At 41.1% G+C, this 25,116-nt stretch overlaps 1 protein-coding gene across 21 annotated transcripts in view; it reads right to left on the bottom strand.

The window, feature by feature from the left end:
• The window catches only part of LOC138428933 (RNA binding protein fox-1 homolog 1), a 436,622-nt gene that overhangs the window by 100,767 nt on the left and 310,739 nt on the right, over positions 1–25,116 (bottom strand). For all 21 annotated transcript variants that reach the window (XR_011252625.1, XM_069569887.1, XM_069569885.1 and 18 more), the window contains exons 5-7: positions 23,746–23,838; positions 21,936–21,996; positions 11,260–11,313 (exon numbers count right to left, since the gene is read on the bottom strand). Coding sequence is in view for 20 of the 21 variants with exons in the window: in XM_069569887.1 (XP_069425988.1) it covers positions 11,260–11,313; positions 21,936–21,996; positions 23,746–23,838 (208 nt within the window). In the remaining variant the exon portion in view is untranslated. The remainder of the gene's footprint in view (positions 1–11,259; positions 11,314–21,935; positions 21,997–23,745; positions 23,839–25,116) is intronic.

Below are 25,116 nucleotides of genomic sequence, written 5' to 3'. Positions count from 1 at the left end.
TGTGGGGAGGTTGTATCTTCTGTAGATAAGAAAAAATCCCACTTGCAAAATAGAAACAAGACATGGAGGAAGGAAACAGAGGAGAAATAGTGAACCCTTAAGCTCAGATAGAGTAGCTGGCAAAGCATAGTTTTTGGAAACTTTCAGGCTTAGTTTTATTCTCTAACTTTGCTCAGTTTTTTTGGACCTCATCATTTAATAACCTTGAGCCTCCAGTTTTCATATCTGCCAAACAGGGACAAACTATCAATTTCATTGAGTACTGTCGTAAGGATTAAAATTATCACACGAAAGGGTTTGGCAAATAGTAGCTAATCAGTAAGTGATCTCAGTAATAATAATGGAAATAGTAATTACTACTATTTGGAATCTCAAAATATAATCCATTGGTGACCTATTTTGTTCTCTTGGTTTTGCTTATTTAACAAAGTAGTAGCAAATTTGTAACTACTATTCTATTTTGATTGGCGGCTTCCCTGGTGGTCCAAGGGTAAAGAATCTGCCTGCCAATGCAAGAGACATGGGTTCCATCCCTTCGTTGAGAAGATCCTCTGGAGAAGGAAATGGCAGCCCACTCGAGAATCCTTGCCTGGAAAATCCCAGGGACAGTGGAGCCTGGTGGGCTACAGTCCATAGGGTCGCAAGGAATCTGACATGACTTAGCGATTAAACAACAAAAACATACCGTTTTGATTGACCAACAACATAATGCTAAATGTAACAGAATTAATAGAAAACATCTTAAGACTGGGAAGTAACTGCAAAACACTTGGTATCTCTTTCAATTTGCACATTTCATTTACCTATCTCACAGCCTCCTCCTGAAGATATTTTAGTGTGCAGGCTCTGCTCCTGAAGATATTTTAGAGTGCAATCTCTGCTTGGGGTTAAACACAAATTACAAATTGTGCTTTGGCTGGAAACAGTGGCGTTTACAAGAGTCTGCAAAGGAGTTAGATGGGTTTTCTCCCTCTCTGCCTCTCATCTTCTGTGGTAAGAACCTCTAGTCTACCAGGCTTCTCTGTCCATGGGATTTCCAGGCAAGAGTACTGGAGTGGGTTGCCATTTCCTTCTCCAGGGGATCTTCCTGACCCAGGGATCAAACCCAGGTCTCCTGCATTGCAGGCAGATGCTTTAACCTCTGAGTCACCAGGGAAGTCCGTATTCTATGATGCTATAAGAGTCCAAAACACCCAAAAGCTCTCCCTCGTGCCCCCTTCTTATACTTGACTTCCTATTACAGGACTGGATTTTAGGAGGAACTGGGTGTACTCATGGGATGGTTGTAGAGATTCATCTTGAAATTCCTTCTTATCCCAGATTAGGTTTAAATCCTGACCTCTTTCTTTTGGTGAGAATAAAAAATACTTCAATTTTGAATCTCTCAAAGAGCACATGCAGGCTAAGTTGCTCAGTTGTATCTGACTCTATGTGACCCAAAGGACTGTAGCCCACCAGGCTCCTCTGTCCATGGGATTTCCCAGGAAAGAATTTTGGAGTGGGTTGCCATGCCTTCCTCCAGGGGATCTTCCTGACCCAGGGATTGTACCCACATCTATGCCCCCCCTTTACCACTAGCACCACGTGGGAAGCCCCTCTCAAAGAGGAATAAGGTATATAAACATGCCTCTCACACTACACACACACACACACACACACACACACACACAGAAGCTGACAACAAGCACACTATTTCACCTGGTGAAAATTGGTTTTGAAAATGACAGAGAAGTAATATAGTGGGTTTCAGTCTTTACAATACCGCACGTATCAATATATCAAACAAACACTAGAAATATACAAATAAACTCATATTTTTCTTTAGAGGAAGTATCAGTGATATTGGGGTGTTCTTGTTTTTCAAATGATACTGAGTTTAATACAATTATGAGTGTATATCGATTAACCTTTGCATCAGATTTAAATGGATAACCCATTAACTAATTTAATCTGTCTCAAAAAAAATAACAGCCATTGGCATTATTTTTTGAATAATCCTTGTTTAGTTTCCATAATGGTATACAGCTTAATGAAAAACTCATTAGGATGTATCGTGCAGCATAATTAATTCTGGCTGATTCTTTTGGTGTTAATAGCTAATGCAGATGCTGGATTCCATTTTCCACTGGCTTTATTAATTTTTCATAAACCAATATTTTGACTGTAATGGGTTGTAACAGTTCCATAGAAGTTCTGGAATGGCATTAACTGTCATCAATGCAGTTAGTCTAAGTAGGGTTTTGCCATTTATGTGTTGATTCTTCAACACTACATTTTTTAAAAAGAAAAAGGGACAACTTCATTTTATGCTTAGAGAGTAAGTATATACATATAATTAACATAAAGTATATTAAACAATATTTGGCCAATTTGTCTCTATTTACACAACAACTTAATTGCCTGGGCTAATAACAGCGAACCATAAATTTTGAAGGGAACACTAAAAGTGGAAAGCAAAACAAAAAAAGTCTTAGAAACAAAATGGTTTATGACAGAACGGCAGCTCAAGCTAAAACTTAAAGAGAAAAATGAATCCATCTCATTTTTTAAAATCTCTGGTAATTTGCCTTCTTTCCTAAGAAAAGTTTTTAGATTAAAGCTAGGAGACATTCTATCAATGTAACAGTTTTGGTTATTGAACACCGTTTTGCTATCCTGGGGTCTGTCAAGAAGCCAGTTTCTGGGACTGGTGACCAGTCACCAATGTGTTCTTACATCTTTCAGTCTTTCACGGTTAATCCACATATATTCCTCATGATTAGACTCCTATTTGTTTTGAATATAGATCTGGGTACTAACTCATCACTAAGCGTTCTTCTTCTTTTTTTTATCAGAGCTTTCAATAGGTGTGTGTGTCTGTGTGTGTGTTAGTCACTCAGCTGTGTCTGACTCTTTGTGTCTCCATGGACTGTAGCCCGCCAGGCTCCTCTGTCGAAGGGATTCTCCAGGCAAGAAGACTGGAGTGCGTTGCCATGCCCTCCTCCAGGGAATCTTCCTGACCCAGGGATCGAACACAGGTCTCCTGCATTGCAGGCAGATTCTTTACTGTCTAAGCCATCAGGGAAGCCTTTGTCAACCCTCAGAAGATAAACCAGAATGCAGATTATGGTATTATCAAGTCTTTGGCAACTTTTCTCTAGAAGGTCCTCTCTGATCTTAGCCAATCCTTTGCAGCCTTTGGAGAAACCTGATTTTGCCCCAGTAATTCCCATCTCAAGTGAACATCAAGTGCTTGTATTATTTTTGTTTCTTTTTAGAATTTTCTCAATGGATTCTGAAGATAAAGGTTGAGAAACTCCTTTGTACACTACCAAATTCCTTCTTACTCAGCCCTAAAATGCCTTTCTCTCTGCCTTCTTTCCTGGCAAACTCTTACTTATCCTTTCACAACTAATTTATGGCACCCCTTTTAAGGCAGAGAGCCTGGCTATTTTCCAGTCTTCCAGGAGGTACCATTATTTACTATGTGTGTGCACGCATACTCAGTTGCTTCAGTCATGCCTGACTCTTTGCAACCCTATGGACTGTAGCCCGCCAGCTTCCTCTGTCCATGGGATTCTCCAGGCAAGAATATTGGAGTGGGTTGCCATGCCCTCCTCCAGGGGAACTTCCTGACCCAGGGATCGAACCCATGTCTCTTGTGTCTCCCGCATTGCAGGCAGATTCTTTACCACTGAGCCACTGGGAAGCCCGTTATTTATTATACCTGAGTTTGAATATTGCTCTGCCAAATTCTGGAGGGAATCACTGCTACCCCAGGGCCCACCACAGTGCTTGGTGTTTCCTAGGTCCTCGATGCTGTTACTCTGATATAAAGGATGAGTTAAGGGAAGCCAGTGGTATGTGTGAATTTATTCACAGCCTCTCTCTGTGGCCCTCCCTTGATGGACATCATGTAACTGAGTGACAGCCAGCTGACCTCATGGGCTCGTGCAGTATTGTGTAATTGCTACCAAGTGCAATGCTAAACAGAAATACAACGCCTCCCCAGGGAATAAGCTTGGTATTTATTTCTGTTGGGGGTCTTCCCGACCTAGGGATCGAACCTAAGTCTCCTGAATTGTAGGCAAATTCTTAACTGTCTGAGCCACCAGGGAAGCCCTGAAAAAGGTTACGCTCATAGGATATACAGATTCTTCACATACTAGTTCTGTGATTTAAATGAATGAGAGAAACTCTCTGTGAAACCTTGGTTTCATAATTTCTATAATGAAGACAAGGCTATAACATTTATATAAGAATGGGAGGAGAGACGGAATTTGGCACAGAGGAAGTGCCCAAAGTTGGCTTATGTAGCTGATGTTTCAAATTGCTGAGTATATTGATCAGGGCAGCCTAGAACTTTCCCTGTGAAATTTATCCAGAGCCACATACCTGAACCTCATCTTCCTCCCATGGGCTAAAGGTGGGGCATCTCCTACAAGGACCATCTCGTCACTCCTCACGTTGGGGGGAGCTCGCCTTGATGGCCTTTCCATGCAATAGAATGGGGACACGTTTATTTAGGAAATGCCGTTTGCACCACATAAGCAAGTTCTAATCCTATTTGAAGATCAAAAACGCCCACAGGGCTCCATCAAAGCTGAGCTGCAGTCCCTCTGTGGGACAGGGAAGGACGCAGATAAAAATTAAGGCCAAATGTGGGCTGGGCTGGGATGAAATCTGACAAGACAGATGCAGGGTGGAGAGGGGAGAAGCATAGTGAATTGCAGCTGAAAGGGGAGGCAAAGGTAAACAGATGTACAAGATAAACTCTTTGAAGTGGAACATTTCCAGGCTGAAAATCCTTTGCTTGGGGACTTCAATCTGGACTCTTCTGTTCCAGTTCACTGGAGTGCACTGCACTGGAATTGGGCAGATGTGTAAATTATACAAAATATCACCGAGCCAAAGGTCACTCTCTGCATGAGGAGCAGCTCCTCACCGCCGTGGCTCTGAGGCCAGGCAGGGCTGGTCCTCTGGGTGGCTCCAAGGAAGTGTAGAGCCGTAGAGGGGGCATCCCTGGTGGCTCAGCAGTAAAGAATCCGCCTGCCAACGCAGGAGATGTGAGTTCAATCTCTGGGTCAGGAAGATCCCCTGGAGAAGGGAATGGCACCCCACTCCAGGGTTCTTGCCTGGAGAATCCCACGGACAGAGGAGCCTGGCAGGCTACTGTCCACAAGATCACAAAGAGTCGGACATAACTGAGCAACTACGCACATACTCTTTCAGGATGCTAAGACCATTACCCAAAATGGAGCATGCTTGGTACCCAGTCTTTTGGTAGATTACCCCAAGCCCAACCCAAAGTCTAGGACTGTGACTAAATTTATCAACAGCAACAAATGTCAGGCTAACCCAGATTCTGGACAAATCTTACTTTTGTCAGAAGCTACTGTATCCAAATTTCAGGAAAGGAATTGGAAAGAAGTCCATCCAAAAGTGTGGCTAAAGGTCATTCTATTAGTTGTAATGGACTCAACAAAGTCAAGTGGGGGTAAAGGGGCAGCTGGCAGGGAGACCTACATCTAACCTTCTTCTGACCCAATTCTTAGATGAATCATGGTTCACAGTGGCCAAGAGCTCACAGAAAACCAATACCTTGGTTCAGGTAATCCAAGGTCAAATACAGCTGCCCTTTCAAGATGTGCAATCTCACAGTGCTCATCCATCCTCTTCATTTCTAACCTTTATATTGAGATCCCAATCCTCTTTCCCGTCACCTAGCCTGGTATCAAGTCATGTGGCCCGTGGCCAGGTTTGTGCTGACGTGGACACAATCAATCCAGGCGACTTCAGCGATCACACTAATCTCTTATATTTCTATCTTACCTTAGAGTCTGCGAAGTTCTCTTATACTCATTACTGTATCTGATCCTCCCTATAACCCCAGGATAACCTAGTTTTAAGACCTGGCCATTTTTCAAATGTGACTTGGCAGCCAACGTATGCCCTTCTTGGAGTACGTGACATTTTGTTTCACACCCCGCCCCCAAACCAGAAATATTTATTTTCAGGAGGAAGATCCACTCAGGACCTCCTTTCTTTCCCCTCTCCCCACTGCCAAATCCACTAATGATAACAGCGTCACTCAGACTATTGTTCATCATCTTCAAGGTCTCCAAGTTAATTGGCTCTGTATCTCTCTTCTTTTGATTTTCTGGGTTTCAAGTCATCAAAACCTAACCCTATCTTAGACCTGCAATGCATTGGAAGATCTTTTCCTTTCTCCATTGATCACGACTTGTGGAGTAATTTAACTCCGTTCCAATTTTCCTCTGCAGGCGGGGTGCTCCCCATCCACGGAAGTGAGTTATGCATGTTCAAGTGGTGCATCTTATGAATCTTGTTAAGCTCTGCTGCCTTATAGCCCCACTGATGGAATATTTAATCACAGAAATGAGTTGGCAGATATGATAAACAGTGTGTGTGAGCTCTGTAGCCATCTTACCAGCAACTAAGAAATGGATGAATTTGCCATTTGTCAGCACTGTGTCGACAACTGTGTATAGCCTTGTGTTATTTATTTTTATTTTGTTTCCCTTATGTGTGAAGATTAAAAGTGCTTTCCATCAACAGTTTTGTTGGCTTGATATCATGATTATCCCTTAAGGATATAATTTAAAAAAAAAATCTCTTGTCACAATGACAGGGAAAGTGTTGAGGTCCCTGTTGAGTTCTCCTCTTAAAAATCTTATTTCTAATTACACTAAGTAACTTGAGAAATGCTATTGGCAATGGGCTTCTCAGGTGGTGCTAATGGTAAAGACCCTACCTGTCAATTCGTGAGACTCAGGTTTGATCCCTGAGTCAGGTAGATCCCCGGGAGGAGGGAATGGCAACCCACTCCAGTATTCTTGCCTGGAGAATCCCATGGACAGAGGAGCCTGGGGGCTACATCCCTAGGGTTTCATACAGTCAGACACGACTGAAATGACTTAGCATGAACACACTGGCAACAGATATTTTCAGACATTCTACTTCTATTTAGTACCTTCAATTTTATTTTGACTCTAAAATGGGATGCTCATAGAAGCTGACTGGAGTCTTTGAAACTCACCTGGGCTTTTTTTGTTTGTTTGTTTTTCCTATTGACTTATCAATCATTTGTCATGAGAATACGCCTCAAGGAGTCTGAAGATCATTAGGCTTAGAAAAAAAAATCATCAATGCTGCTGCTTAGTTTTATAGAAAAACACCCACTTGTCTTTGGAGGAGATTTATATACGTTCATAGAATATGCTGATTTAGGTATATCTGCTTCTGGAGACTGGTACTGGATAAGCATTTAAAAGAGTCCTTACAGGCATGACTTGATGAGAGTTCAGAAAAACCACCCCCAGTGAAAGACCTTTCATAACAGGTTTCTAAATGGTTCCCCTGGAACGTGTGTGCGAGGGAGAGTGTGTGTCATAATTTATCAAAGCAAATTAATACTGTTCAGCTAGTAATTAAAGATCCTCATTAAGAGGTGTGACTGTTCTCCCCACCCCCACCCTGCATTAGCAATAAGAATGCACTCAGGGCGTCAAGAGGGTATAGACGAAAATCAATAACCTGCCATTTTATAATTAAAGAGAAAATAAATGTTAGGGAAAAGTCCACTAAATTAGGAAAATTACCTTAAGGAGAAATTGAAAATATTGATTTTAATTTACAAAATATGTGGACTTTTCCTGCCCCATTCTGGGAGACAATTGGAGGCTGGGTTGTTAATTCTGTATAAGCTTCAGAAAATCAATGATTATACTATGGGGATATGGTGATCTTTGTCATTAATGCAAAAATCTTATATACAGAAATGACTAACAAAATAAGGCTGGTTCTCTATCTCAGGTAGATACAGTGCTGACCTGTGAAATACCCACAGCAAATCAATGACATGATCTTCATTTCAGCTCTGGGGCACATTCAAAATTCCAAGATAAATCCTAACTATTTTTATAGTTGGGGAAATTTCGAATGCCCCCTAGATTCTTAGTCATGGGTATTTAAACGGATAACATAAGGCATTATACCTGGTTATGGAAATGAATACGTTCTACGGCTCTGTTTTGCATATATGCATTCCACACACACAGGTGCCTGAAATTTCAAATGGAAGCTAGCAGGATTCTCAGGGTTTATGGGTCTTCAAGTATTTCAAAAGAATTGTTCTGGAGTGTTGAATTTGCAGCAACATTTTCCCAGATTTCTGAATATCATGAACTCTGGCAACCCACTCCAATATTTTTGCCTGGAGAATCCCATCGACAGGGGAGCCTGGCGGGCTACAGTCCACGGGGTCACAAATAGTCAGACACGACTGAACACCCGTGCATGCACACACGCACAGTCTACCTACACAGACAGACATACAGGCAAAAAGAGACAGCCTCTGGTCATGAAGGACGGCCCAGATACCGGCCACACCAGACACAAATATTCAGATTTCTCAAGGAACACTTACTTATCTGTCCTCCCCTACCCCACCTTTTTTTAGATTCAAGTTTACTGGAGCAGCCCATAGAAATAATTACCCAGTTGTCCAGGCTCCTGAAAACTTCCCCTGACACAACCAGTTAATACATCTAAATATGATGGTGGATTCTCTGGAGGAGGAAATGGCAACCCACTCCAGTATTGTTGCCTGGAGAATTCCATGGACAGAAGAGCCTGGCGGGCTACAGTCCATGGGGTTGCAAACAGCTGGACACAACTGAGTAACTGATCACAAGCAGCATGCATGGTGGTTGGAATAATCCAAAACGATCATTTCATTTTCCTCTTTAATTTGACTTATTTGGACAGAGTAGTAACGTGATCTACTATCAGAAGGCATGCTCAGTAAGAATGATGACTTGTAACATTCATAAAAAAGAAAGCAAAATAAGCTGGTTTCAAAGAACACAGGCTCTTAACTTCAATTCTAGCCGGCTTCTTACCAGCTGTGAAATCTTAATTCCGTGATGCAAACCCTTTGGACTTTAGTTTCCACATTTGGGAAACTGCTGTGAAGATTCAAATACATTAATGTAGGTAAAGTGCTTAAAACAGTGCCTGACCAAAAAACACTCAGTCAATAGTAACCCTTATAATAACGGATTCTTTCCCTGGAGTCCAATGACCTGACTTTTGAGGCTGGGCCCAGGGCTCATTTCAATGGTTGCTCTAACGCTCTAAGAGTTATACAGATTCATTTATTCTTATATGTGTAAGTCATTCTGGATGGTTTCTTCTGAATTAACAACCTCTTAGACACTCACATACATGCAAAGAGGTTTAAAATCACTTGTAAGGGAGATATTTGGTGTTTTCCTGGTTGCATGAGCCAAAGGTGAACAGAAATTATATTGCATGGGCCTGAAAAAATGCACTTTCTTCTCTCTGATTCAATTCACACATTCATACTCGACCTCCTAGGACAGTGTCAAGCTTCCTGTTCTTGATCTCATTATTTTGGGGGAGAAGACATATACATTGGCACACACACAGAGAAAATCTGCCTCCTTTCTATTCTAGCAACTCCATCTCACCGGGCACCACCTGCAAATACACAGAAGCTGCTTTCCAACTTCCTCCTTGCCCTTTCAGGAGATTTCATTTCTTTGGAGCTTTGAACAACCCCAGAAATGTCTGTGCCCCCTGGCTTGGATACCCTAAGCCCTGAAGCACTAGGCCTCTCTCACACTGAGAAGAGAATCTTTTAGTCTAGTGGGTCACCCAGAATTCAGCAGAATCAGCTCTCCATTAACTTTCCCCTTATGCCAGAGAGCTGGGGCATTAACTGATTTATCTGTATTTCCCCAACATTTCTATGGTGCCGGTTATGCACCGATACTCTTCATATATCAACTCATGTAATTCTTATAAATACTTGTGAGTTTGTTACTACCACCATCTCCCACGGAACAGATGAAGATGCTGAGGCACAGAGAGGTTAAGCAACTTGCCTAGAGTCACACATCTGGTAAGCAGAGAAACCAGGATTCCATCCCAGGGTGCCTGAGAGTAACATCCATGTTCCTCACTCTGCTATGTGTCCTCTTGGGAAGTGGATCCCACCACATAATCATGGGAAGTCTCAAAGCTAGGTCCCTCCCCCTCCCTCCCATAAAAGTCAGCACAACTATTTCACTATTAGAGTCCCTTGATGTATCCCAGGCTTGTAATAAAATTCACACATGAAGAACAACTCCAAACACTGTCTAAAATCTGGAACTCAGCTATCATGTTGGGCCTTTCCAGATTTATCATCTTTTACAGTCAAGTTGGTTTTTGTGCTAGAGCAGCTATTGAAGTTTCCTATACTCCTTTGCCATCCACTAAGGTCAGTGTTGACTTTCAGGAAAATGACTGATGTAGAGCATCGCAGAAGAGAGAAAGCAAGGGGAGTGGCTTACCATCAAGAGATTACAAAAGAGTGGATATAGACCAATGGGTCATTGATCTCTCCTTATTAAAAAACAAGGGCCACATTGAAGCAAGACTTCTTCTCAACCTCTACATGGCAAATCTACTAAGGTTGAGTAGGTTGAACATCCCAGATGTTCAATGCAGCTTTGCTCATGAGCAGGAAAAATAACTGATAGAAGTTAACAGGCAAAGCCAAGCAAAAAAAAATAAAAAACCAGTCTCAGCTGTTGTTGCTTCCAGGTTACTCTCTCCCCAAATTTGATGACCAAGTTTTCTGGGACAGAGGATTTGAGTGGTAGTTGGTGGGTGGCAAGGAAGGGATGAGGAGAAAGATACAGACCCTTGAAGGCAAAGCAGAGAGAAAGGGAACCACTATGGAACACTGATTCATGGAGAAAGAAGGAGAACTTAACTTTCCTAGTTTTCTAAATACTTCTCTTTGCAATTCCAACTCACTGCCACATGATTGGAATAATTAATCCAATTCTCTGCTTTGCCAAGGGGAAAAAAATGCAACTCCAAATGGAAAGGTATGGCTAAAAAACACATTCAGGCACATTGAAAGAAAACCTGCATGAACAGCCGTCCATTTGTTCAAAGGCTCTTGAACAAAATCTCAATGCTTTTTTTGAGGCAAAATCTATGTGAAACATCACAAGGGGCTGTGGCCCCATGCTTATATCATAATGTAACTTACATGATTCCCCTTTATTTATTTTTAAGATGTTTTGAACACTTTTGGTTTTGCCTTAAAAAAAATCATTCAGAACTTGGGAGGATAGGAATTTATTGGTTCAGATTATTTGATGAAACCCACTCTTTATGGGCAGGCAAAGCACATTTAGAAAAGACAAAGAAAACATCATGCAAAGAGGAACTCTTTACCTGCATAGAACTCAGGACTGTACACTGCACCCACAACTGGATTCAATTTCCAGCCTTAAAACAAATACACAAAAATGTTATCACATTTGATTCAACAACTCATATCATTGCAAGTTAACCACAAGACAAATGGGTTGGCGTATTTTTTTTTTAATGGATTTATGGCCTTTTTTGATTTTCTGCCTACCCACGTTAATAGCATGGAAACTACTGACCAGCTACAGATGAACCTTTTGAAAAGGATATGGTAATTGATTCTGCCCCATATCCATATTTGCTAGAGCCTCTATAATAACTGAAATATTCTGTTCTTCTTTCATGTATTGCTGCTAGATAATCCATCACATCTCTTTGTATTAAGTTTGCAAAATTTTGGAAGCTCACATAAAACGGAATTCTTTTAGAAACATTCTTCAGTTCAGTTCAGTTCAGTTCATATTCAGTTCAGTTCAGTTCAGCTCAGTCATGTCTGACTCTTTGTGACCCCATGCACTGCAGCACGCCAGGCCTCCCTGTCCATTGCTAACCCCCAGGGTTTACTCAAACTCACGTCCATTGAGTCAGTGATGCCATTCAACCATCTCATCCTCTGTCGTCCCCTTCCCCTCCTGCCTTCAATCTTTCCCAGCATCAGGGTCTTTTTTTAATGAGTTAGCTCTTTGCATCAGGTGGCCAAAGGATTGGAGTTTCAGCTTCAGCATCAGTCCTTCCAATGAATATTCAGGACTGATTGCCTTTAGGATGGACTGGTTGGATCTCCTTGCAGTCCAAGGGACTCTCAAGAGTCTTCTCCAACACCACAATTCAAAAGCATCAATTCTTCCGTGCTCAGCTTTCTTCACAGTCTGACTCTCACATCCATACATGACCACTGGAAAAACCAAAGCTTTGACTAGACGGACCTTTATCGGCAAAGTAATGTCTCTACTTTTTAATATGCTGTCTAGGTTGGTCATAACTTTTCTTCCAAGGAGCAAGTGTCTATATTCTAACAATTGTCATTCCTAATTGTGACCCAGAGACCCTATAGAATTCCAAAGTGCTTTCTAAAACCCAAATAAAATGACATTTATTCACTACAGATTGTGTGGAATACATTTCAAATCAGTCAAGAACCATACAAATTCTTAGTCAATGCATGATATCTAAGAGAACTTTCAAATAACCTGTATATAGGATTAACAGAATTTTGTAATTTTCCAAATGTTCTGCATGGTGCATTTTCTGTAAAATAAATCCTGGCCCTTTAGAAACTTCTACTTAAGCAAATAGCAAACAAGATTATCTGCAAATCAGGAAGCTATCTGCACTACACACCCACTGCACACTATTTAGGGAACAATCTATGGGCTTCCCTGGTGGCTCAGTGCCAAAGAATCCGCCTGCAATGCAGGTGGCGCAGGGTCAGGCCCTGGGTTGGGAAGACCCCCTGGAGAAGGGAATGGCAGCCCGCTCCAGTGTTCTTGCCAGGGAAATACCATGGACAGAGGAGCCTGGCAGGCTACAGTCCATGGGTTCTCAAGACACGACTTGGTGATTAAACCACCAGCTCAAAAAATGATCATACTTCAGGGTTTGGTGATTAATTCCTGTTCCTTCTGGTATCTGTGTGTGTGTGTGTGTGTGTGTGTATGTGTGTGTGTGAAAGCATCTATTATAGAACTGCTGAAAGACAGAGAAGGACAGGTATGGGAAACCCTGTGTCCTTGGGTTGAAGGTTAAACACCAGAGGTCCTTTACTAAATGCTCCTGAGAAAAAGCAATGGTGAGAGTTGTGATATGAGAGAAGGTGTTTCTGACAAGTACTCTCAGGGCTTTTTCTGGAAGGGAAAAGTGTGCCATCCCATTGCCTGGTACAAGTGATGCACCTATAAGAACAGCCGAGAGGTAGCCACAACCTACTGAGCCACTAAGGAAGCATGCGTGTGTGTGTGTGTGTGTGTGTGTGTGCTCAATCATGTCTGACTCTTTGTGACCCCACGGACTGTAGCCACTGAGGAAGACAGATAGAGTAAGTCCCCTACAAATGAACAAGTTCCATTCTGAGAGCATGTGCGTAAGTCCAGTTTGTTCGTAAGTCCAACAAAGTTAGCCTAGGTACCCTACTGACACAACTGGCTATACAGGTTTATAATACTGCGCATACAAATAATATAAAAAAAATAAAGAAGATGTTTTTAATCTTATACCTTGTAACAGTACCTTGAAAAGGACAGTAGTATAACGGCTGGCATCCAGGGGCTGGCATCAAAGGAACAGGCAAGAAGAGAAGGGAGAGGAGGTGGGAGATGGTAGAACTGAAGGGTCATCAGCAACAGGAGATGAAGGGCGAGATGCAATTTCATTCATGCCAGACGCTGATGGAATGCGTCTATCATCTATCTGTCTGTCCATCCACTCACCCATCCAAGTGTATCATTGCTATTATCTGTCTTTGCTTGATCAATCAACCTATCAGCTCTTATTAAAGCTGATGTCTTCTTGGCACGCCCCTTCATGGTGTTATCTATCTACCAATGGTCTACTGGTTTACTAAATCTCCCTACAGAGAACTTTCAATCAATGTAAGCATAAAAGAAACAAAACAATACTCTCCCTCCTCAGGAAATCCGCGCCATCTCACAGTCACAAGCATTAATCAAGAGAGATAAATGTTTAGGTCTCTACAAGAAGCCAGCTAGGATCTGTGAGCAGCGAAATCCACTGAGACTGCGCAGGGGGCCCTGGGAACACGAGAAGAGGGTTTTCCCTTCTTCCCATCACTGGTCCTGTCTCTTATACAAGGCTACTATACACCCACTGGAGGAGAAACAAAGGCATTTCTGAACCACATCTCAGGCATGGAAACCTAACTTCTCATTTCCCTCCTCCCTCTGAAGTGGATTTCTCACCAAGATATCCCCCTTCAGCAAATGGCATCTCCATCCGCTTTGTTCCTCGAAACAAAATTCTTGGTCAATAATGCCTTGATACTCCCTTAATCCTCACATATCCTGTACCATCCATTAAAAAATCCTATAGGTTAGACTTTGAACAGGTACTTCTTCTCTCTCTACATCCCTCTCTTATCAATGCCATCATGCCAGCCTAGACATTTCTACTTCTTAGGTATATGGCAACAAACAAGTCCACACAATCTAACCCAAGTCCATTTATTTGGTACCACTGTTCCTCTCCCTCCAATCTATGGTGATACTGGCCTTTTAAATCTTTTCAAAAGAACTAAAGATCTTTCTAGATCAATCTAGAGCATTCTGAATTGTACCCACTGCATGCTCTGCTTGGACACATCTGCCCAGTACTCAGAGTTTACCGGCTATGACAAACCCAGACTGCATAAAAAAGCAAAGGCATCCCTTTGCCAAAAAAGTTCCGTCTAGTCAAAGCTATGGTTTTTCCAGCAGTCATGTACATATGTGAGAGTTGGACCATAAAGAAGGCTGAGCACCGAAGAAATGATGCCTTTGAAATGTGGTGCTAGAGAACTCTTGAGAGTCTCTTGGACTGTAAGATCAAACCAGTCAATCCTAAAGGAAATCAAGCCTGGATATTCATTGGAAGGACTGATGCTGTAGCTGAAGCTCCAATACTTTGGCTACTTGATGCGAAGAGCTGACTCATTGGAGAAGACCCTGCTGCTGGGAAAAACTGAAGGCAAAAGGAGAAGGGTGTGACAGAGGATGAAATGATTGGACGGCATCACCAACTCAATGGACGAGTTTGTGCAAACTCTGTAAGACAACGAAGGGCAGGGAAGCCTGGCATGCTGCAGTCCATGGGTTGCAAAGAGTCAGACTCAACTGAGCAACTGAACAACAACATCTTCTCCAGGGCAGGCTGCCTAATGTCTCTCCCTTCTCCACTCTTCAGGCTCTTCCCTGATGCAATTCCCAGCTTTGTTTTCTGCAAAGCAGTTAACACTGCCTAGATTTCTCTTTTTTCTTTCTTCGCTTGCTCTTAATTGTTTCTATAACCACCCTCCCTCATTAAAATTGATGGTAAAGGGAGCGGGACTGACTGCTGTCTGAGGTGAATTCCCAACATATAAAACTGTGTGTTTGGCTCCATAAATATTTACTTAGTTTTGCTCTAAAGAAACTGAAAGAATAAAGAGCTTTTTTCTAATGGACTCATTCCTTTTTGGCTATGCTCTCCTTCCAACCATTGATGGCCTGCTTCCTTATACACATCTACAAAAAAGGGGGGGGCACCATTAGGGTGACTGTCTTCAAGGGAAAGGCAATAAGAATCCAGCTCTTGAAAATCACCTCTGCTCAGACTTAACAGGGCTCTTGCAGGCTTATGTAAATGCATGCAAATCACATGCAAATGGTCTCCTAGTCCCTTCCACTCCTTCTAGTACCTGGAAGGGACCCTTGGGATCACCCTGCTGGAGATAGGAGCCTGCACTGTCAGGAAGATGGACAAAATGATCCCAGCTTTAATTTCTAAGGCAGTTTGTGTTTGTCCCCAGGCCTCGCGAATTCAGAGATTTTGATCAAGGACATTAAACCGAACAATGAGGCTTACAGCAAACGGAGAATTGCTGATAAAAGCGCATGGCCCCCAGCCCCCCAGAGCCCCATACAGGAAGGCAACGGAGCAGACACCAGCCACACGGGGGTCTCACTCCACATCAGACGCAAGAGCTGTTTAGAGGGACCCCTCTGCGGCCCAGCTTCAAGGGGCTGCCTCCAAATCAGTGCTCCCCTCCTTAAGGTCATCTGCCAGCCTTCTGTAGAAAACACTGGCTGAGGTCCTTAGTGTTAACTATGGCTGTTCAGTTCAGTTCAGTTCAGTTGCTCAGTCGTGTCCGACTCTTTGCAGCCCCATGAATAGCAGCACACCAGGCCTCCCTGTCCATCACCAACTCCCGGAGTTCACTCAGACTCACATCCATTGAGTCAGTGATGCCATCCAGCCATCTCATCCTCGGTCATCCCCTTCTTCTCCTGCCCCCAATCCCTCCCAGCATCAGCATCTTTTCCAATGAGTCAACTCTTCGCATGAGGTGGCCAAAGTACTGGAGTTTCAGCTTTAGCATCATTCCTTACAAAGAAATCCCAGGGCTGATCTCCTTTAGAATGGACTGGTTGGATCTCCTTGCAGTCCAAGGGACTCTCAAGAGTCTTCTCCCACACCACAGTTCAAAAGCATCAATTCTTCGGCTATGGCTGTATCGGGTGTTAAAAGACAGGTCTGAATGTGCACACAAACAAATCAACACATGTCTTCTCCAGGGCTTTGCTGAGTTGAATTTCAAGGAAAACACATTCAAGAAAGCACACTTAAATGCCCGACAGGGGTTTCCAAAACTGTCCCGAGGCTTTCTAAAGACGTGTACTGCAGATGCCAGGAATCTGGTATTTGAAATGCTGCAGAAGGCAATGCCCAAAATGAAAAGTCATTTGCACATTGCATCCGGTTCACTCAGTAACTTTTTCTTTTTTTGAAATACATGTTTATTGTCAACATTTAAATTTCATCTATGATACAAGATTTCTGCTTCTCTTCAAATATGAGCAGAAATGGCACCTTTAGGAATTCCCTACAGACCAATTTGCTGGGGTGACCAGGGATAACTCTCACTTAAGCCCCCAGTTTGTTCCCTGTTACATGCTTGGCTTGGGGGCCAAAAATCAGCCGTCTTTTATGGTTACCCTGTGCTATTTTTCCCTTCTGCTGCTGCTGCTGCTAAGTTGCTTCAGTCGTGTCCAGCTCTGTGTGACCTCATAGACGGCAGCCCACCAGGCTCCGCCGTCCCTGGGATTCTCCAGGCAAGAACACTGGAGTGGGTTGCCATTGCCTTCTCTGGTTTTTTCCTCCTAGAAGAGAACTGTTTTGCTTTGCTCAGTATGAAAATGAAAGAGAGTCAAAAAGGCTGCAAATTTCTCAGACCTTCTCTGTTTATTTTACCTGGCCAGCCTCTGTTGGCATCCGAATATTTGATCCTTAAACTAGTATATCTATCTGCTTACTATCATAGCAAGAAATGGAACAAGATGGGTATTTATTATTGAGATTATCATGATATTACATTTTTAGGGCACTTTGTGCCTGCCACTGTGTTGAGTATTTCATCTCCTGTGTGTGTATGTGCGCATGCACTTGTGAGCATTTGTATGCGCTCCATCACTCAGTTGTGTCTGACTCTTTGTGACCCCATGGACTGTAGCCTGCCCGTCTCCTCTGTCCATTGAATTTTCCAGGCAAGAACACTAGAGTGGGTTGCCATTTCCTCCTTCAGGGGATCTTCCCCACCCCAAGGATTGAATCCGAATCTCTTTCCGTCCCCTATGGAGACAGGTGCATTCTTTACCACTGAGCCACCAAGGAAGCTTCATCTCCCATAATAACCACAAACATCCTATATAGTAGGTCCCATTATATCTACAGGTCCCACTTGAGAAAGCTCTTATGCAGAACATTTCAACAGCCCCGCTGCAGGTCAACAGTCCCTGAAAAACAGAGGTGATATAAAATCCACCTTTATATAGTTTCGGATCTTTTTGTTCAGTCTTCACCCTTCTTGTGAACGCTGAGAAAATAAAAGAGCTACATCCAACACACAAGCTTCTGCAACACTGAAGACATTCCTGGGATTATGGTTCTCCACGTATTTTACAAAGCAAATATTTGATCTCCAATGAGCACAGTAAACCCTAACTCTTCTCTGAGGCTTGATGACCTCAGGAAAACCCAGCAATATGGAAGTAGCCCACTCAACTCTCTTGATGGAGCTTTCAGATTGGGAGGGTTTTCCAGACTCTTCTATGTCATTCCACAGTCTTTTAGAGACAAGCTCAAAGGTCCTGGGAAAGGGAATCCGCCTCCTCCACAGCATTATTAACTGTGCCCCTCTAGAGCAGAGAGTCCTAGCTAGGTGTCTTACCATGCTTAGGATCCTGTCTTACTCATCACTGGAAATTTTGCAGCTGCTTAACACTTTGTTGGATAATTGACTGATATCCGAAAGGCATGCATGAAATGTGATGATGGCACTGATAGTTAGATGCTTCTCCATTTGAAGATGACCTCAAAATTCGATGACTTGAGTAAATCCATAATTTTGCTGAAGCCTGAGTTTGATGGTTTGTGAGGATGAATGAGGTAGCCAATGAATGAATCCCCCAAATCACTTAATTTTCTCATTTCCATGTGGCTTCATTGATCCTCACTTTTCTATTTTTCCCTCCAACTTTACTGAGGTATAATTGGTGTCTCCATTGAAAATGTACCATTGTGGATTTGCTATACATACACATTGTAAAATTTTTGCAATAATCAAGCTAACCAACATATCCATCATCTCACACAGCTACCACTTTCTTGTTTCTTTCTTTTTTGTGTTGTGATAAAATTTTCTATTAACACAGTCATGCGTGTTAAGGATCTAAGTGAAAGTGAAAAGTGAAAGTGAAGTCGCTCAGTCGTGTCCAACTCTTTGCGACCCCATGGACTGCAGCCTGCCAGGCTCCTCTGTCCATGGGATTTTCCAGGCAAGAATACTGGAGTGGGCTGCCATTTCCTTCTCCAGGGGATCTTCCCAACCCAGGGATCGAACCTGGGTCTCTCGCCTTGTAGGCAGATGCTTTTACTGTCTGAGCCACCAGGGAAGTCCAAGGATCTAAGAGGGCCCCTATGTTTCCAGAATGTTGTATTGCATTTTATGGGAAATTTTATTTGTAGTGATGGCATTCATGAATTGAGGATTAATAAAGTCTTGAGAATCCTTTACTTGAATAGTAAAATTCTTCATGATCTCCTCTACAAAAGCAACTGTCTTTATACAGTTAGAATTTTCTTCTTTTTTTTAAAGTCAATTCTACTGCGACTATCCTTCCCCAGTTAGGTAACATACACAGTCTATGTAACAGGATAATCCCCTGAGTGTCCCCTTTCAGGTATACAGGTGAGAGACCCATGCGATTTATTTCCAGAAACTAAGAATGCAGGGTCCCCCGTAATGGGATAAGAGATATTTATGCCAACACATGGGCTTCCCAGGTGGCACAGTGGTAAAGAATCCACCTGCCAATGCCAATGCCAGAGACAAAGGAGATGTGGGTGTGATCTCTGGGTTGGGAAGAGCCCCTGGAGTAGGAGATGGCAACCTACCCCAGTATTCTTGCTTGGAGAATTCCCTGGACAGAGGAGCCTGGGGGGGCTACAGTTCATGAGGGGGCACAGAGTCTGGCCTGACTGAGCAAACAAGCACTTGCCAAGGTGGCAGGAGTTTGGGGCTGCACACTGAATAATCTTTATGTTCCTGCAGCCAGTTGCCTGAGTGCAGTCCTGCAAAACGACAGGTGAGAGTGATGCACTCTTAATACCCGGCACGGCCATAGGATTTTGTTATGTCCTAATAAAAGGAACAGACGCCACTAAGTACTTCATCTCCACTAGCCTCACATTTTACATCTTTACCACAGGAATAACTATGTCTTCTTTCTAAGACACTATGTGGACCCACTGCATTTAAAATGTTTAACATAATGCCACACAGTCAGTATTCCAGAAACGTTGACTATTCATTGTGGCTTGAACTGTGTCTCCAAGGACCACAGGTCCAGTTTTCAGCCACTGGGGATGACATTGATCAGTAACCCTCTCTTTAATATAAATATGTCTACATATGGCTTAAGGAATATTTGGCTTCTTTTGCCTTATTTTCTCACATTAGCAGCATTCATGAACACCTATGCCTAGGCATGTGTGGTGCACACACACACACACACAATTGCTACTTCATAACTAAAGAAAATGCCCCACAGTCAGATTGGTGGCATCGTGTACTAACTCTGGCAAGCTGCAGAGCTATCGTTTTTACCCAAGTAGAAAGACTCCATGACACGCTAAATCAGAGGTTTGCTTCATTTCAGCACTGGGCATTCAAAGCCTGTTGCAGAATTTTTCTATACCATTTCAGGATTTGTCTTGGGTGGTTGAAAGCTGAAAAAATGGGTTAGCAGAATAAGTAATTCTTCCAGTCTTTCACCTTAGAGTTCTATCACATTGAGGGGATATTTTTGTTTAACAGTGCACCTTTAAAATATCAGAACAAACAAATTAATTAATAAAGAAGAAAAACAAAAACAAAACTACCAAATGATAGTAGTATTGTTTACAACAGAAAAAAAAAGGTCAATCAGTGTGTAAGGTGGGAATAAATCCTTTGTATGGGATATTATGTAACCATTAGAAGGAATGAATGTAGACTGTATGTATTTACAAAGAATTAAAGATTTTAAAATTAAAAAAATTAATTAATTAAAAAAATAAAATTAAAAAAATTAAAAAAAGAACTCCATATTGATTTATAAAAGTCAATCAGAAATGATGTCTATACCATGACACCATTTATATAAAAATCATACACATGCCACTGTATTATATACTTATTACACATGTACAGAAGAAAGTATAAAATAAAATATAGATAATAATCCGTAATAGTGGCACCTTCTGAGGGGCTAGGTGGGAAACCAACATGGCAGTGGTGTCATTCAAAATATATTTTAGCCTTGTCTTCCTCCCTTCCTTTCTCTCTCCCTCTTTCTCTTTTCATTTTCTAAATGTCTGTATTTTCATGTTTCATGCGTAATTAAAATATTAAAATAAAAAATTCCATAAATTTTTCCTTAAGATTGTAATGAAATTGTTGTTTTTTTTAAAAATCCATAAAACAGAGGAAAAACACCTTCCATTCTCACAATGCAACTCAACCATAAACATTTTGGGGGGAATGCCTACCTTAATTTAAATCATGCTATTTACATATAATTTCTTTTATTTTAAAACTTTTCATTCATTACGAGCCCCTTTGTAGTCTTCATCCTACTCATTATAATGAGCATTGTATCCCAAGAAACTCTAACTTTAACTTATTATATTACCTTCTTTCTAACTTTGGTACAATTAAGCATGTGATTAGCATATGACATTTTCTCCTGCCCCACCCCCTCCATATATCTTAAGAGACATTTCTTCTGAGGATTAAAACATCAAGATGTGTGAATATTTTAATAATTTTTCATATTTTGTAAGTCCTTATTATGAGGTGGTTTGAGATGTTTTCCTCTTGAGCAAGGGCAGAAATGCATTGTCCTGAAGGGGTCTGCAATACACAGTAAACATCCTCCCTTGCCCCAAATGCCACTTGGTAACCCAGAGAGAAGTGTGTAACATACTCATACATTCTGTTCTCAGTGTGGAAGTCATCGTGAGGGATACTTCAGAAGTCTAAGAGCTCCAGAGAAGATTCAAAGCCAGAACCAAATGCTGTAGTCCCACTTCCGGGAATGATTAGTGATCAGCGAGGAGGTGATGATTAAGGGAGAAACAAACAAAATGTTCATTCTCCATCAACTCATTCTAATTACAATAAATTAAACCACCCATGTAATTCTCAAATAATTCCTATGCATCTCACCCCACATGGGAGTTATTCCAGAGAGAATGAAAGAAGAACATTCACTCTTCACTTAAAAACTAAAATTGCCTTTGTCATGAAATTTATCTTACTGATTCAAGTGGTCCACTGTAGCAGGTCAGCAGCAAAGACACAGGAGCCATGCTGAGGCAAATATGGTTTGTTGACACATATTCCCCAGTTAAATTCCTTGGTAGATTCTGAGGTGGAGACATTTTCTTGTAAGAGGCCAAACTCTACTTACCATTTGTATAAGGGTTGACAGTCTTTTTATTTGTCATTACACGTGCTGTGGCATTATTTACCTATGTACATAGAAAACTCAAATCAGCACATATTCCAGGGCCAGTCCACAGTTCAATTAGTTGCATGCATTATGACTGTGATTACTTATTAAAAAACAAAAAACAAAAACTAAAATGCATTTTAATTTATAAAAGGCAGTAGGTGCATAACAAAATCATACATTTTTATAATTACATTTACTTCATAGCCATTTTAACTTAACAAATCATTTCAATAAAGCAATGTCATATCATTTAAAAGTTTAATAAGGAGACAGTAAAAGCAAATTAAAAGGAACTGCATAATTGAAGGCTGAAAAGCATGCGTGTACTCCATGGTAACACAGAAACAATAAATATTTTTTTTAAACATAAAATAAGGTTCATATGAAGGAACATGCAGTGGAGGAGAAGAGGGGAGAGACAAGGTACAAGGGAACATAAATGTCAAAAAAAGGACAAACAAGTTTTAGCCGTATGCAACACTTTAAGGGGGAAGAACCGTCGGGGAAGCAACATCTAGCATTCAACACTTGGAACAAGAGCCTTTTACATCGCAAGAATTAACAAAATCATTCAAGCTTTAAAGTCACAGCTAACAAAAGGATAAAAGAGAGGGTGCATTGTTTAACACAATATGGAGTTAACAATCTGAGTAAGATGTGCACTGGTCATATCTCAATCCAGTCAGTGCCTCCCAGGCCAGCTTAGAACGTACACTCAGTTACAGGCGTACCAATATCCAAAAAAATAGAGCATCAAGAAAACTTAATACAACAAGTCAAAAAAATTCACGTGGTATATATATATGTATAGAGATATATCAGCACTAAATACGTGAAACGGCAGATGGATTTCACCACTTACCATTCACCACCATCGCCAGCATGGGTTTGTATACAGTTACCATGGTTACTGAGAGTTTGGTGAGGGGCCTAAGGATTATCGTCGAGGGTGGGGGGAAATGAAAGGCAAAATATGCAACATCTTACTCCAAAGACTAAAGCATTTTTAACTGGTATTTTCTTTTTTTTAAGTTTTAACAAATACGACCCTATGGTCATTTTGAGGGAGAGCCAGTGGTAGAAAGAGTAGATTCTGAGTATAGGAATTTCAGCGTTTTGTTTTTTTTTTTCCATGAAGAAAGGCCAAATATTGAACAGGAAATCCTGTTTGGTTATTCACATTGTTAGCAAAAGAATACAAAGATTGAAACTGGCTTCTTAAAAAGAAAAAAAAAATGAAAGGTTTCATGACAAAGACCTCTCATTTTTTTTTTCCCCCAGAAACTGTTCTCTTAAATGCTATTCATTTCACAATTTGGTTTAATTTGCACACCACTGTGGATCCCTCATCAGCCCTGCAGTGGAAAGAAAAAGAAAGGAAAAGAAAAAGAAAAGAAAAACAGAAAACTACTCTATAATTTGTTTTGCAACACTCTCTCACCACTGCTTGGAATCTACTGCACCCATTGGTTATAAGACATGAAAAATAAAATAAGAATTAAAAAAAAAAAACACCTTTCAGATTAACCTTTCTTTTGTCTCACTTTTGCCATCCACCTTTCAGCAGTAATAAGAGTAACATAATAAAGGAAAATTAAAAAAAAAAGTAAGGCCAGTTTTCCTTTTTATATATAAATATATATATATAAACAATGAGAAGGGAATAGGGTCACATACAAGACACAATGATGCATCTGAAACAACAAATGAGCGGGAAGCAGACACTTATCGAAAAGATGAAAAGGAAAATATTTTGGACATGCACCTCGATTTTACGGCCCTCTACCACGGTGCCGTGTAATTTCTCCCTCGCCCTGTCCGCATCGGCACTATTTTCGAAAGTTACGAAACCAAATCCCTACATGCAGGAGGGAGAAGGGAAAACAACATGCAGATTATTATTTTCAGTCAACGACCACTGCGGAACGTTCTCTCGCTTTAATTTCTATTTCTTGTCCTGGCTTCCGTTCTGTAACATGCAAATTAGAGAAATTATAAGAGTACTAAAATGTGCAATAAGTAAGCGACAAATGTGAACGAGATTTTTGTTTTCTGTCACCCGTTAGCTGTCACCCCTGAAGAATTCAAAGAATGATACCCAAAATACCTTTCTAAATGTCACTACAGAAGAAAAGAAATCTAACGGAAAGAAAATGAGATCAAAATAAATGTACAGTGTCTTCACAGAGAAGAAAATGAAATAACGAGGGAGAAAAAAAAAAGGGAACCACTTTCTTGACATGCAAATTAAGAAGAAAAGAAAAGAAAACGTGTGCACAAAATTCAACAATGAATGCCAGAGTCTTCTAACGTTGCCTACAGAGTCATGCCGTGTGGTTTTAAGACCATCTCTTCTCCATGCAGTTTTAGGGTTATTCAAATTTGTCAAGTCTACAGCCTTTATGTCTCAAAAAATAAAAATTAGAAGCCTAAAAAAAAAAAAAGGGAAAGACCTTTTTTTTTTTAATAAATCTGAAACTCTTGGCTCTAAATCAACAAAATAATCCCATGAAATGAATAGAAATAAACACCCATTGATTGCTAATGCAAACAGGTCAAGTAACATTTTTATATCCCCTCCCTCCCCCTTCAAATGCCATAAGTGCTTCTGAAACTGTCAGCTTTTTGGACTGCTTTACTAACCCCAACCAGAAATGTGTATACATATGGTAAAGTTCTAAGACATTATGCTGATACCCATTTATCAAATCAACAGGTAGAAAATTCAAAACCTCCTTCAATAGAATAGTATTTACAGTAACACTCTAGGTACTTCTTTTACTGATCAATAACAAATGCACTCTTTTCTGCACCACTGGTATATTTTGCTTTAATATTTCAGCCTCAAAAAGAAAAAAAAAAAAACAACCCCCCTACACATCACATTGTCAAAATCCATCCTTTTTCTTCACTGACACTGTTCCTAAGAAGAGTACAGAAAATATGACACATTATTTTTAAAACCCCTAAAAATATTTGTACATCTTGTTCAGAAATATACACCAACCATTTGAAACCATTCCAGTGTAAATCTGCCCAGCTCTTTCTGGTCTTCACAGTATAAACAGGGTAAAATAATGCAATGTGCCAAGATTGCTCTTTGTGTTAGGTAATCTTTACATAAAGGAAAATGTTG

The sequence above is a fragment of the Ovis canadensis genome, chromosome 24 (assembly GCF_042477335.2).
Source record: "Ovis canadensis isolate MfBH-ARS-UI-01 breed Bighorn chromosome 24, ARS-UI_OviCan_v2, whole genome shotgun sequence".
NCBI classification, from domain to species: Eukaryota; Metazoa; Chordata; class Mammalia; order Artiodactyla; family Bovidae; genus Ovis; species Ovis canadensis.
Note: the sequence above shows the minus strand (reverse complement) of the source record. Positions and strands in the feature narration are given on the sequence as shown.